Genomic DNA, 14260 nt, shown 5'->3' with positions numbered 1-14260 from the left:
GTATCTGTGTCGCGTTACTCGCCATGATTGTGCGCGAAACGCGAGAACTGTCTTTCGTCGCCAAATAAAAAAGTTTCAACAAAGCGAAATCAGCCCAGTAAGGCTTCTCCCGTTACTACTGAGAGCTTTTGCCAGTATGTCAAAATGTTCTCATACAGAACTGGAAAAATACAGCCCCACAATATGGGTCTAGAATCTCTTGTCTCACAGCATTTGGCTTGTTATAGCTTTGAAACGCAAGGGTTCGAGACATCTAGATCTTTCGTCTATATTTGACAATATTTACTTTCACTGTCAATAAGTGAATGATATTTACGAAAGCGTAAGTCTTCTTAGACGAAGGGTGTCTGGCCAAGATAGCCAAGAATGAACAGGGCCTCGCTCGAGACCGATCACGAAAACAGGAGGGCTAGAACAATTAGCATTGGCTCAGCACGGCAACTACGTCTCTAGCACCGTCAAGTTGTTGCGATCGCGTTGAGAGAGAGGTCGATTGCTTCATTTTTATACATTTAAGAGCAGAAACAAAACTATATAAGCACAACTTGACATATAGGCGAGCCATCACCGGTCACTTCCCAAACTAGTACAGTTTGGGATGCTATGATGGTTCACAGTGTGTTTGGTTATTCAAGCGATAACGAAACCAACACCGGCGGTAGCACCAATGACGACCAAAGCGGTCATGAAAACCTTGGCCAAGGAGTTTTGAGTGCTTGAAACGGCAGCGTTCTTTTTGCCAGATCCACTAGAGCTGGCGCTGGCGCTAGATCCGGAAGCAGAGCCAGATTTGGAGGCAGATCCGGATGCGGATCCAGATGATGAGCCGGAGTTGGTAAAGGATGAAAGACCACTGGCAGAACCTGTGCCAACGGATCCAACCTGGCTCAGAGCAGATGAGCAGGAAGAAGCAGTGGTGGCAGACTGCAGAGAAGCAGACCCGCTGAAGTCACAAGCGGACTTGCTTTTGCCGTTCTTCAAGTAGTAGTTGTTCAACACAAATGATAGCTTGTCTTTAGCATTGCAGAACGAGTAAGAGCCATAAGTACCGTTGGTACCGTTGGCAGTTATACCATCGCATGAGATTGTGCCACACACAACGCCAAACAACTCACCGTAGTCGTCCTCGCTGACACTATCATCGACAACACAGTTCAACGAAGAAGACATACAGTCACATAGAGCGCTGTTTGGAGTAGGTGGTAGACTGGTAGCGGCCTTCCAGTTAACGTTTGTAGCTGGGCAGGACAAAGATGTGGAGGAAGGAGTGTAAGAGTTAGAGTTCAGCGATGTTGGGGACACCTTGTTGATGGTTACTGAGTAATAGCTGTAGTCGGACAAAGTGCTGACCTTGTTATCGGACACAGAGACCAACCCATAGTTGTTCTCTTCTTCAAAGTACATGTACACGATACCACCAGACCAGATGTCAGTCATGTTAGGGCCGTACAAAGTACCCACTTCCTCAAACTTTCTGGGCCTGCTTTCAATACAGCCGTACTCAGAAAAGAAGAGTGGGATGGTCAAATTGGAAAGTTCTTTGGTTCTGTCGGCGTAACCAGAAGTTTGGAAAGTAGACTCCCCACACCACTCATACATGTTGATACCATAAAAGTCTGCTTTGGCATCGTCGTCACCACAAGCAAAGTAATCAGCCATAAAAACTCTGGTATCTTCGTCATCATTGGTTGAGTATCCGACAGGAATGCTTCTGTATCCTTTGTCTTTGATGTAAGCCTTAGTGTCCCTGATGGCAGCCTTCACGAAGGCAGAAGCATCAGTGTTCGATCTGTTGTTCGTGACTTCGTTACCTGCGAAAAATCCAAGGATGTTGGTGTAATTGTGAAATTGATCGACAACAGAGGTGTACCGTTCGTACAGTTCCACTGTCCACGATGGGTCATTTCTGTTGATAGATTCGGATGGCTGCGATAGATCGGCAACAACATATATACCGGCGTCATTCAAAGCCTGCATACACTGGGTGTGGTCCAAACTGGCGTTCAGGGCATACACACGAATTGTGTTGGTGTCCACAGCTTGCATGTAAGGAATGTCTCTGGAACAAGCAGCGAAATCAGCGAGAGGATCGCTGAAGGTATTTCCCTGTGTGGTGTTGGCACTGTCCTGTTGGTACGCAATACCCTTCATGTAGAATTGAGAGCCATTGTTCGAGAAGAAAAACTTGTTTCCCTTGATTTCGATAGCTGGCAAGTCAGCTGCGGAGACTGTGCTAGCGAGCAAGGAGCCCAAAGATAGTGCTGCAATCTTGTTGAACAGCATCTTCCTGTGTGCTTTCCGAGTTTTGAAGATCGCGATGTTACAAATTCTCAAGTGTCGAGTATATTTTCTGACAAACAACTATGGTTGTGAAATCTCCATCATACTTCTAGCGGCCTTTTATTATTCAAATGGAACCCGCTTCGAAAGAAAAACCTCCAATCGGGGCTTCGAAATTCGTGGCCCGGTCCTAAGCTAAGCAGAGTGGCAGCACAGTACATAACTGTAGTCGAGCTAGTTATCACATTTTTCGCGTTGCATGAACATGCCGTTTATCATTAAAGCCAGTCAGCTAGACAGGCCCGTGCTTAAAGTCGATGTGGTGCCAGAAAGCCGAAATGGAAGTGCCTGCCTTTCTTGAAAAATTTGTTTCAAGCGGGTAACAGTCAGGTAACTATTTTAGGATCAACACGGCAACTGTACTACCTTCACCTCTCAAGTCGCCCCGAAGCACCCAGGTGCACCGTGCCCCGCCTACATCATCACAAATTCGCGATAACGCTTCTTGCAAGGCTATGAGCTCGGCTATTGCGTTTACACCTTTCGCTACGGCTCATCAACAGGCTAACCTTACACGTATTCCTCTAGAGTAGTCGATAGACAAACGAGCATTAAAACAAAACAATCTTTGCATGTTAGCTTCCCGTTTTCGCGCCTGCGTGGTTTTCCGTCAACTGTCAAGTCCAGTGACGACCGTTTTTTCGGGTAGCTTTTTTTCCTATTTTAGTCAACTTCTCAGAAATGCGGGGGGCTGTCCCAATGAATACGGCAGCGAGCAGCGGTACAATGAGGTAATTTACAGTAACTGCTGAGCGCCTCATTTTGGAATGGGATTGCCTATCTAGTTACCAAATCTGGGCCATACACCATAGGGAGAGAGCCAGGTGGTCACATGCTACGAAAGCCCACGATATTAAACCACATGACCAATGCGTCGGCGCATAATAACTGGTCGTCCTTCGCTTCAAATAAATGACTGACTGAGCTGCTTGCATGGGCGTCCACTTAGAGTGAGTGAACTTTATGCAACGGTCTTGAACACTGGCATCGGGGGTGAAGTGGTGAGAATATTTGCTGGCGCCCTTGATCCCGTATCATTATTGTCCTGGCCATAAGGCTGGAAAAGACCCTCCAGGTGTGTCTCTCGGAAAAATTCAGGTCCTTCAGGCATATACCGCGAGACAAAAAATGGACTCACCAATAGTCCGAGGAAAATCAGCAACATCGAAAAATGGAGTAAAAAGTATTTCCGCACTATGCGACTTCTCTTTCGTTTCTGTTTCTTGGTATATGCTAGCTTGTTGGAGACTAGACTTTTTGGCTTCATCCAGAACAGGATCACCGAGTGCCAGTGATTGACGAATGGTGTGCACACTAACGGGAGCTGGACGAACATAAGCATATGCCCCAAAATAAAATCGCTGGCGAAAAGACTGCATTCGATACTTTTCACAAATAGCTCACGTGTAGGCTGCAGCACTACCGACCAACCCATGCCCGTGTTGTACCATTTTCCAGACCACCAGGCCAAATGGGACTTATTGTTCTTGTACTCCCTCGTCAAGAAAAGTACTGTAAACACTTTGAACAACAGCTCTTGAAAGTTGATAAAGGCTATCAGAAGGAGAAGTGCACGAGCAAAACTCCATCCTTCAAGCAACCACATGAGCTCGAAGTTTACCAGGTGAACTATAACCGAAAAAGCGTGCACTAAGGCGGCTATTGTTGCGCCCGTCTTTTTGCAGCACAAGGATAAAAGTGGAGCAGCAAAACATGAAAGGGAGAAGCATATGAGCAGCATCGTTATGTTTGCGACGATGGGGAAGAATGTAACGATCCCGAGCCGAACAATCGCTGCTGTTGGTCTGGCCGATGTTACACCTGTCTGTGCATTGCTGAAAGTGTAAGCAGTTAGACTGAGAGCAGTGGCGCCCGCCGGGATTAAAATCTCTGCAACAAAAATATCAGCAAGCGTCGCCCTTTTCGTCTCTTTACCACTCTTTTCAGAGATGTCATCGATCAGTTTGGTTTTAAATCCCGTGAATCTTGCCCTCGAATTTCTGACGTACTCTATCCAAGAACCTGAATCGAATGTGGTGTTGCCACGGGAGAGCCACTGAATGAAATTCCTGTAATCTACGAAAAAATCCGTAAAGGTAAACTGGTTTGGATTGAAGAGAAATGGCGCAAGACACATGGAAATCACCGTGATCCAAAACCAAAGTAAAGCTGGCTGCCACATGGATATTGTGGCAAATATCAACATCAAAAAGATTTTGGCTCCAGAGTAGATTGAGGTTGATGCAAACTTGGAGTAAAGTTGAGAAAAGTCTAGTCTGGTTATGGCAAACCCTCTACCAGAGGAAATATATCTGGCTCCACCAAACGTGACGTTTGTGAGAAGAGCACTCGCATATATTTGGCAAACAAACACCTCAAAAAACGATGCCAGTGACAGCAAATGATGTAAAAACCGTGAGATGGCTCTCCAAACGCCCCTTTCAAGCAACTCCTGAATCAGTAGTGGAGCGAAGGCAATGAAGAAAACAATGAAGATGGAGAGAACGAAAATTGACACCCAATGGAGTACGGGCTCAATATTGTAGCATCCAATCGGATGTTGCAGATCAGTTATAGGTAGGTCTCTGTTGTAGGAACATGCTATGGTTTCATGATTAAGAGCTCCCAAATTAATAAGAAGAACAAAAAAGATTTGAACAGACAGCGTAATGAACAAGTTGTTAAGGTGAAATCCTGCGTGTGCATAGAAAAAGGAAAGAAAGCGATCAATCGGGAGTTGGGTTCCAAGATAAAAATATTCTCTTGAAAGCAACTGCTCTCCCATACCAGCACCGATTTTGGTTGTGAAATTCAGTATAGATTCAAATCCCAAATCTCGTCCCTTACCGCATTGGTAATAATCACTATGTTTTATTCGACCTCCACGGCATACTGCGTTCATCCCGGCGTAAATATCCTCATTCAAATGAAGCCCCTTTTGAGCTTTCGAAATCCCTCCTCTTGTCGTCATGAAGATCGCGTTAAGAAAATCAGGATGACCGTAGTGCAATTTACCTCCAATCTCCGCAAGTGTTCTCGCAAAAAGCGTGCCAAATGTCTGCTCTTTTCCCGCCGCCACATCGCCTAGTACACCAATATTCTCTGAGAAAATATACTCTCGAGCTCCCACAATTGCAACGGGTGCGCTTTTTTCCTTGTCATCGATATCAGACATATATGGGTTTTCGTCTTCGATGTCGAGCTCCTCAAACTCACTTAGCAGCGATCTTATTTTCAAACATTCTTCGAGATAGTTGTCTTGGTTGGCATCAATAACTTGAATGTATTCTCCACGGTAGAAAATCAACGAGTGATTCTGATTGTCTGACTTCCCATCACCAAGTATTGGATTTCCTGATAGCCGAACTCTGAAGTTTGGGATCCTTGCACCGCTGACTGTGTCGATTTGACAATGTCCGTCAATCAAACAAGAGTAATATATTGGCTCGCCATTTGATACTGCGTTCTCCTCTAAATAAGAAATGCACATGTCGGGATAAGCTTGTAAAAGCAAGTTTGTAGCATCCATCTCATCCTTATCAAACCTTGAGTACCGTTGCATAGCAACAACCATTCTAAACTTTCTTCTGGAAAGATTCTCCAGTTCTCGTTCCATATCACCATAATTAGTGAAGAAAGCTTGAACCATCGAGGGATTTTCAATTCTGTACAACAGCTTTATTGCCTTAGAGTAGTTCATGAATCCTGTAATTGTTCTGTATAGCGTCTGAAATCTCAAAGATGCCCAAATCCTAGTCCGCAAGGTATATTGCGGATTAGATTTACTGAATCCCATGCAATAATAAGGCAAGTCCCTAATTTTACTCTGCATGAATTTGAATCTGTCATTTGCATCTTTAGTGGAATCGTCGTGGCTTTCTTTTAGCGACTCCAAGTCTTGATCTGGGTCATCGTGGTCCGAATCAACTTCTAGGGACAACAGCTTAGTGTCCCGAACAAAACACTCCCACTCTGTTGGATGAAGGTGTTTAAGATATTCAAGTAGAGTGATACGCGATTTTGTTGATTCTTCTTTTATGATTTCCTTCAAAGACAACAAAATCTTTTCGGAGTAATGTGGAACTAAAACGGTGAAAGTGGGCATACACTCTACAGGCATCGGCTCTGCTATGGGTGTAGAAAGGGATTGCGCAAAGAACGATATGCGGCGTTCCGCTTCGGAATTCTCCGGGAAAAATTCCATAGATTTGAAAGTGGAGTCGTCTTGTGCTACAAAAAACGTTGGCGACTTTAAAGCTCGCTTATCATGCGTCATTGAATCAACCTGCTGGTAAAGAAGCCTTTGGACATGCTCAATTGACAGCAAGTGTTCTCTGTACATCGAAATTACGATAGCATTCCAAACTTGCGAAACCAGAATTTTGGGTTTGTATTTAACATCCATCTCTGAAGTTGCCAAAATCTTGGAATGAATTCGCTTCGGAAGTCTTGAGTAAATATTCTTCCAGGGAGTGAGAATTGAGGTGCCCAGTGAGAACGACAGGATAATAGAGAAGATACAGTTGCAGATGATGTACCACAGATAAGTATCAAGGAAAAAGAGCACCAAATCGGTCAAAATCATAATGCCAAGTGTAATTTTTGGTTGGAGCCGGCAAATATGTGTGCCAACCAATGTATCTCCTCTGCATCTGCTCATATCCATTATGGATAAGACGCGTATGGGGTCCCGTAGGGATAGCGTGAGAAAGAAATACGACTCTATGAATTTGCCAACAAAGACGAATACCCATAACCCCCAAGAAAACCATTTGCTGCGGCCTGTCAGCTTTGGAAATTGAGCAGTGAAAACTTGTGAAGAGGTGAAACGCCTTTTCTTTTGCCCTTTGTGTAAATAAGAACCAAAAATCCCCCCCAAAGGCCTTATCGCGAAGAATAAAGTGGTCAGAATGGCGATGGTAAGCTGGAGTATCGAGACGACGTAAGCATGGCCTGAATGAACGTCCAGGTCAAAGAACCCAAAAACGTATATGGAAGGTGCGATATTCACAACCAAACAGAACACCAGTCCTAACATTCTTTTAGTCAAATGTTGACCACCGGGCCATTTGCGTGGCACGAAGGTCCATTCAAAAATTGTGGCCATTATCTGGATGACGCAAGTAACGGTTCCGCCTAAAGCCATCGCTGATAGCCGGGCTTGCTGTGTTGGAGGATTGTCGAGCAACTGGACGTAGTCCTTTGTGTAAAGGGTTGGTGCATTGAAAGAGGTGAAAAACCAAAAAGTCGAAAGGTGGATAATCCAGATCCTATTGAAGTTCGTCGCGCAATGCATCCATGTTCTTGTTTCTTTGTAAGTCTTGTAAAAGGCCTTAGGCCATTGAACATCTTTCAGGGCATTGAATCTTTCATGTCGTGGCTTGTCGATAAGCCGTTCTCCTGACTCAAGAACAAGTCTTTCGATGCCTTCTGGATACCAAAACAGCTGGTTAACATCATCATACCCTATTATGTCCTTATGATCTTTTTCAAGTCTGGTTAATTTACCATTTTTTGACTCAACTTCGTACACCTGAGACCGTAAAAAGCGGTATAATGGAGTGATGATTTCATTGAGATAAAAGTATTCGGGCCTGGGCTTCTGGCAAACGTCTTCGGTGCTACAATCATGATCCAGGGCGCATTTAAAAATAAAACACAAGCATTCTGGAGTATACCGTATTTGATTTGCTTCGCCCCAGCACAAAAAGTATAGTGCCAACTGACGAGCCATCTGTGCTGGCTCCAATGCACGCATTTTCATCTTCCATTTCAAGCCCGTGATCTTATAGTTCAAGTCTTCTTTGAACTTTGTCGGCACAATATTCGATACGTTAGGATGGTTTTTGATAAACTCCTCTTCTTCTTCTTTCCATTTTCGAAGGTGCTCGTCAGTCGACACGCCACGCTTTTTTGCAAGCTCCTTGTTATGTTTGCGAGCCTTTCCATGTAGCTTCATGTTCTGGAATCCTACCTCTTCGTCGAGATCGAGCTGCGCGGCAAAATACCATTTCTTGAAATTTGCTTCGTCGCCCCCTATATAAGACGCATGGAGCGATACAAGGGCGTTTGGCGCACAAGATCTACTGGCTCGAGAGTCCAATTGCGACAAAAGATGATGGAACATGTTCTCCTTTGACGATTGCTGGAAGCCAAATTTAGCGGTCAAATCCGCAAAGATGTCTTTTAGCTCCACCTGTGTTACCGGAACTTCGTCATCCTGGCACCAAGCAGGGTACCGAACGTCTATCGTCGCCATTTTCGTTGTATACAGTGTGTGTTTGTTTCTGTTGTGTGCATGCAGTGGCGGATGTAAATAATAGGTTACGCAATTTATACTTGCTAACCGCCAAGTGCCACAAAGACGACAGATGGGCGAAGAGGTCTCCCGATACGAGTGCAAGGGGCGGGACAGTAGAAGAAAGCAGGTTATGAGATTGCGGAAGATTGTAGCGATAGGTCGTGGTGGTCTCGATATACATGTTATGATAAGCCAACCGCACTTTCAAGCACAAATCCAAGATCAAAGTCCACAAGCTACCTTAAAGTGTCTATCTATATAATGTAAATGCACAAGATTCCTAGCCCGGGATATATCGAAGGGATGCAGTTTGTTGCTGGTCGAGATCCGCGGGTTTACAGTCTGGATGACATTGTCTTTCAATGGGTTTCACCACTCTACGTTTGAGACCAGATGGGAATAAAGAAAGACGCACACAGCAAAAGAATCCAGTCACGTGACACACTTGATCCTAACCTCGAAGGGTCACGTTTCTGGTGATCTTCACAAAAAAAGAAAATACCTACCACAGCACCCTTCGTCCAAACTGATATTCACAAACTCGTGGGTTACTTTCGTACAGAGAGACTCACAGAGCACTACACAAATGCAAATTCCGCATTCCCCCACGACTTGCGCTAAACATGCAACACTTCCAGCTCTTTTCCGTTTCGGGTAAAATACGAGGCGATCTAGATGAATCCCACCCACCTTTTCAACAGAAAGTCACCTTGCAACACCGTTCCTCTCCCAGATTCTAGCCAGATTCTAGCCACCATTCACCACCCACCCTGCTGCAGCACCTTCGTTTTTTCTGTCCTGCACGTTTCTTCGGTTTATTCTCGGTTTCTCCCACACCTCGAGAACCTACTACATGCCCCCCCGTCCACGAATCTTTCTTTAACTAGATTCAGTAACAGAAAAACTTTTCACTCATGGTAACACCCACGAGAAAAATTTCAAGTCCACGAACTTGACAACAATCTCGACACGGATCGGGTAATGACAAAAGAAAAAATTCCCTGTTAGGTGTGTTGCCACAGCACGGTGGAGCGATCCCGCCCAGGCAGTGTCTGAGACTGGAAGCACTAGCAGACGGCGACTGGAACGGTCATTGGTTACCGAATGCATTTTTTTCGAGGATGTGTTACGGATCGACAATTCCTGTTTTCTCTCTATCTTTTAAAACCCTCTTCTACAACTTGACTGTCTTTTTGGTTCCACAATTGTACTACTGCTCGCTTTCTTTCTTGCTTCACACACCAGCTCTCGCACAGTCCAACTGACAGTCCTTCCTTAAACCTCAACTGCGAGCGTCGTCACCTTCAAAAGTATCCCAACTATACTTTTGATACCACTCGTTCTAATACCATCCAAGCTCCCATAAGTCGTGTTTTCTGCCCGTATGCGTTTCACTCAGATTCTTTCCTCCGCTGCGATCGCTGGTGTTTCGCTAGCTACCCCTCTTGGCCACGAGCACCCTGCCCACAAGAGAGACGTGGCATACGTGACCAACGTCAAGACCACCACTGTGTTCGGTACTGCTCCACAGCAGGTCGGTGGTCAATCGACCACTGTGCAGCTGGACGCTTCCAACACCGTCGCCCAACAGGCTGCCACACAATCGACCTCGTTGTCTGAGGTCTCGAGAGGTGTGGAGGCCGCCCCAACTGCCGCTGCCACTTCGACCGCTCCCGCTTCTTCGACCGTGGCAGCTTCTTCCTCGAGCGTCTCGTCGAGCAGCCCTTCTTCTGTCCCAGCCTCGAGCTCTTCGTCTTCTGCTCCAGCCGCTAGCTCCTCTTCATCTGGTTCCGTCGGTTCCGGTGGAGCCAAGGGTATCACCTACTCGCCTTACAGCAGCTCTGGTTCTTGTAAGAGCTCTTCTGACATTGCCTCTGACTTGGCTCAACTCTCAGGCTACGACATCATCAGACTATACGGTGTCGACTGCGACCAGGTCTCTGCTGTCTTGCAAAACAAGGGCTCCAGTCAAAAGGTGTTCCTAGGTATCTACTACACCGATGCCATCCAGGACGGTGTCAACACCATCCAGAGTGCGATCAACGCCCACGGCTCTTGGGACGACGTCTACGCCGTTTCTATCGGTAACGAATTGGTCAACGCCGGTACTGCTTCTGTCTCTCAGGTTGGCTCGCTCGTTTCCGAGGGTAGATCCGCACTTAAGAGCGCTGGCTACTCCGGTCCTGTCGTCTCTGTTGACACTTTCATCGCTGTCATCAACAACCCTGGTTTGTGCGAATACTCAGACTTCATGGCCGTCAACGCCCACGCCTACTTTGACTACAATACCGCTGCCAGTGACGCTGGCACATGGTTGAACGAACAAATCGAGAGAGTCTGGGGTGCTTGCAACGGTAACAAGAATGTCTTGATTACCGAGTCTGGCTGGCCATCTCAAGGTGAGACTTTGGGTAAAGCCGTTGCATCGAAGCAAAACCAAGTTTCCGCCATTAACTCTATCAAGGCTTCGTGTGGTAACGCAGTCATTTTGTTCACCGCCTTTAACGACTACTGGAAGGCCGACGGTGCCTACGGATGCGAGAAATACTGGGGTATTTTGTCCAACTAGAGCTTTTCATTCTAGTTAACTCTTGTGGGTTCTTTTTCCACTTCCGTTCCATTCCTTCAGTTCACTTACACGGTGCTTTTTCTGCTTGAAGCCTTGTCTATTTTTGGTTCGATCTCTCGCACCCTTCAATTCCACTGTTGGGTGCAACTACATACCCGGGGTCTACTTAAGTCCCTTTTCTATGTATTGTCAGCTTGACAATCTCTCTTTTTGAATGTATGGATTATTGTTAGTTCCGGCGACTTTGTTCGTCATTTCTATGTATGTTTTTCGTACTGCTTCAGCCGTATTGTCACAAACCGCTGTTCAGCATACACGATAAAATCTGTTTATTTAGCGGCTCATGGGTGGCGATCGCGATCTTCGCCTCGTAGGTGTCCTTGATCTTCTTCGTCTTGGCGGTGTTCGAGATCGTAGACGAGAATCGCCCCGCTCGCTGTTATCTTTCACTTCCAAAATCCTTGCCCTGCGCCTGCGATTAAACTTTTCCCACGTTCTAGCGGTCTGATCCTCGTTGCCCCCGTCTGACTCATCAGCTTCGTCAAATTCCTCATTATACGGCTTTGAGTTCTGGTCCTGTATTGTTAGTTTTTCACTTTCGAGTGTTTGGCGCATCACTTCTGTTAAGGGCCCCAGCCCTATAGCCGTAAAAAAGTTGATGGAAAATCTTGTTTTCTCCACATCATCAACGGGGAAAAGCTCTTTCAAAAAAGGTTGAACCCAGGGTTCTTCTAGTCGACATTTCAGCTCAGCTATCCCAAGATCAAGAACCAACTCTTGCAGCATAAACTTCAAAAAGACCCTCCCGGCAGGCGTGGTTTCAATCGCGTTCATATGAACAGCCCCAAGCACGTCCATCCCGACATAATCAGAAGCCAATATGTGGCCCCAAAGCTTCCCCATGTTCCTTACTTGAGTGGCCTGAAAGGTGTCCATGTCGTTGTAATTTTCCTTGAATGATTGAGCGAAGGCGAGTTTCCAGCTTTTATGGCTTGAACAAAGTCTTTCAGCCGTTACACCATAAAACTTAGAATAAGTCGTTTCTTGCGAACAGGCCATAATCAGTGTGTCAACAAGAATCTTTTTATTTCGGTCAGCAACCCGGATTTTGAGCAACTTATGCGCAGCTTCATCGCCCGACAAGGAGCCTTTAAGAGTCAAGTAGATTTTCTTCTTAAACTCAAGGTTATCTGATTGCGTCTTGTCCTCTATTTTAACGACTTCAGAGAATTTCTCTTTCGGTTGCTCGGAGAAATGTATTTCTGACCGGATTGACTCGAATGCTTCTTCCTTCGCGTCGTAATTCGAGTCGAATACAAACTTTTGTGGATCCCTCTCTGGCACTGACTGACTCTCTTCAAAATCAATCATATAAACGTGTCTCTGGGGCTCGTATGATGGCAATTGAATTTTCGGCAGCACACCGCTATATTCCCTCTTGCGAAGCTCAAAAAGAGCCTCGAATTCTCGGCGTAGCTCATAGCTGGTCTTAGAGTCCTGAAAATATGTACGCAGTCCTTCGTACACAAGATCGTGTGCACTTTTCGCCACTGCTAACAGATCACGTCCACACTGACGCAGGATTTCCATGGTCAAACGGACGGAATGCGGATTGATATGTTCAGTTAGCAAATGAAGAACTTGCAGCACTACAATTTCGTGTGCAGCTCCATAGTTGAATAATTGCGACAAAAGCCTTGCACTTGCATAACATGTTCGTGCATTGTTTGCCCTGAAAGCGGTTAAAAACCTCAGTACCGTGTCCTCAACCAGCAAAGAGCCCACAGACCGAATCCGAGAAGAAATCAAGCCCACTAACGCCGCGATTTTTGCGATAGAATGGCTGTTCTCGACTGCTTTGCGGCTCAGAGCGTCTACTAGCAAGCGGTCCCCATACACTAAGTTAACGGCAAAAAGGGATTGAAAAGAGTCCAAAACTGAATCACCGTCAAGTTTCTCAACAACAAAGTTTATATGGCTCGCGATACGCTCCCAATTTTCCTTTTGGAGCACCTCTTCAGTTTTATCTTGTGTACTCATCGCTTTTCCTTTGCCTTCGTGAACATTTTCGGTTATGCATTCACTCATTTAACAATTATAAATTGTATAATTACAGAGCATCGACCGAACGTTCAGGTCAAATTCAGATGGAGCTCCGCAAGTATGGCTAGCTTAGCTCTGGTTATCAAGTCCCTAGGTGAAATAAGCTTGGAGAAACTGAAAGAGCTTATAAAGAGACACCTGTCGCTCCTGAAGTCCAGCTCTTCCTATGTGGATGTCATTGTCACGAACAGAATAACGGACTCAGAACGTCTAGACCATGTGTTGGGGAACCTGTACAGTAGTATACGAGAAGTGCTGATGACAGAAAATCTCTACGAAACCCCCATTAATGTTTTATTCAATCAAAAAGACACTTGGCTCAGAAATCATGTATGGGATATGCTGCTAGTAAGTACTGATGTGTCAATTGCTGACGCATACAAGTATAAAAAACTCCAAAACGTGGATTTAACTGGAAGAACTACTATCATAAGTGGGGAAACATTGTCAACCAAAGAAAATGAGGATGCAGATTTGTACTCTGTAAGCGCATTGGGGGGCACTTTCGATCATCTGCACGATGGCCACAAAATTCTTTTGAGTATAGCTGCATTTTTAACGTCACAAAGACTTATTGTAGGCGTAGCGGATCAGGAACTTCTGAATAATAAAAAGTTCGCGAAGTATCTAGAGTCGTTTGAAGTTCGGGCCCGTAATGTCGAGGAGTTTGTTGCAAGAGTGAAGCCATCGTTGCGCTTAGAAATTGTTGCACTGCGCGACGTATGCGGGCCAACTGGAGCAGTACCAGAAATACAAAGTCTCATCGTGAGCCGCGAAACAGAAGCAGGCGGCAAAACAGTAAATGCGGTGCGCAAAGAAAAAGGGTTATCTGCTTTGGTGATTCATGTGGTCAACGTACTAGGAGGTCGCGAAGAAGATAACTGGAAGGAGAAACTAAGCAGTACAGAGCTGCGCAAGCGAAAAACAATCGAATCCTAGCGATGTTT

At 45.6% G+C, this 14260-nt stretch overlaps 5 protein-coding genes across 5 annotated transcripts; 2 read left to right on the top strand and 3 right to left on the bottom strand.

Moving 5' to 3' along the window:
• Positions 1-630: 630 nt before the first annotated feature.
• Positions 631-2283, bottom strand: GAS1 (LALA0S16e00408g1_1; the record flags this gene model as incomplete). Its single annotated transcript, XM_022775388.1, has 1 exon — positions 631-2283. The coding sequence occupies one exon, from the start codon at positions 2281-2283 to the stop codon at positions 631-633; it is 1653 nt and encodes a 550-aa protein (XP_022631198.1).
• A 1018-nt stretch (positions 2284-3301) lies between these two features.
• Positions 3302-8599, bottom strand: FKS3 (LALA0S16e00386g1_1; the record flags this gene model as incomplete). Its single annotated transcript, XM_022775377.1, has 1 exon — positions 3302-8599. One exon carries the CDS (start codon positions 8597-8599, stop codon positions 3302-3304), a length of 5298 nt encoding a protein of 1765 aa, XP_022631197.1.
• A 1426-nt stretch (positions 8600-10025) lies between these two features.
• On the top strand, positions 10026-11210 carry LALA0_S16e00364g (LALA0S16e00364g1_1; the record flags this gene model as incomplete). Its single annotated transcript, XM_022775366.1, has 1 exon — positions 10026-11210. The coding sequence occupies one exon, from the start codon at positions 10026-10028 to the stop codon at positions 11208-11210; it is 1185 nt and encodes a 394-aa protein (XP_022631196.1).
• A 333-nt stretch (positions 11211-11543) lies between these two features.
• On the bottom strand, positions 11544-13250 carry CWC22 (LALA0S16e00342g1_1; the record flags this gene model as incomplete). The annotated part of the gene is made up of 1 exon (XM_022775355.1): positions 11544-13250. The coding sequence occupies one exon, from the start codon at positions 13248-13250 to the stop codon at positions 11544-11546; it is 1707 nt and encodes a 568-aa protein (XP_022631195.1).
• Positions 13251-13373: 123 nt separating this feature from the next.
• CAB4 (LALA0S16e00320g1_1) lies at positions 13374-14252 on the top strand (the record flags this gene model as incomplete). Its single annotated transcript, XM_022775344.1, has 1 exon — positions 13374-14252. The coding sequence occupies one exon, from the start codon at positions 13374-13376 to the stop codon at positions 14250-14252; it is 879 nt and encodes a 292-aa protein (XP_022631194.1).
• Between the last annotated feature and the right edge of the window lie 8 nt (positions 14253-14260).

The sequence above is a fragment of the Lachancea lanzarotensis genome, scaffold LALA0S16, assembly GCF_000938715.1.
Source record: "Lachancea lanzarotensis genome assembly LALA0, scaffold LALA0S16, whole genome shotgun sequence".
NCBI classification, from domain to species: Eukaryota; Fungi; Ascomycota; class Saccharomycetes; order Saccharomycetales; family Saccharomycetaceae; genus Lachancea; species Lachancea lanzarotensis.
The sequence above is the reverse complement of the archived record's forward strand: the minus strand, read 5'-3'. Positions and strand labels throughout refer to the sequence as shown.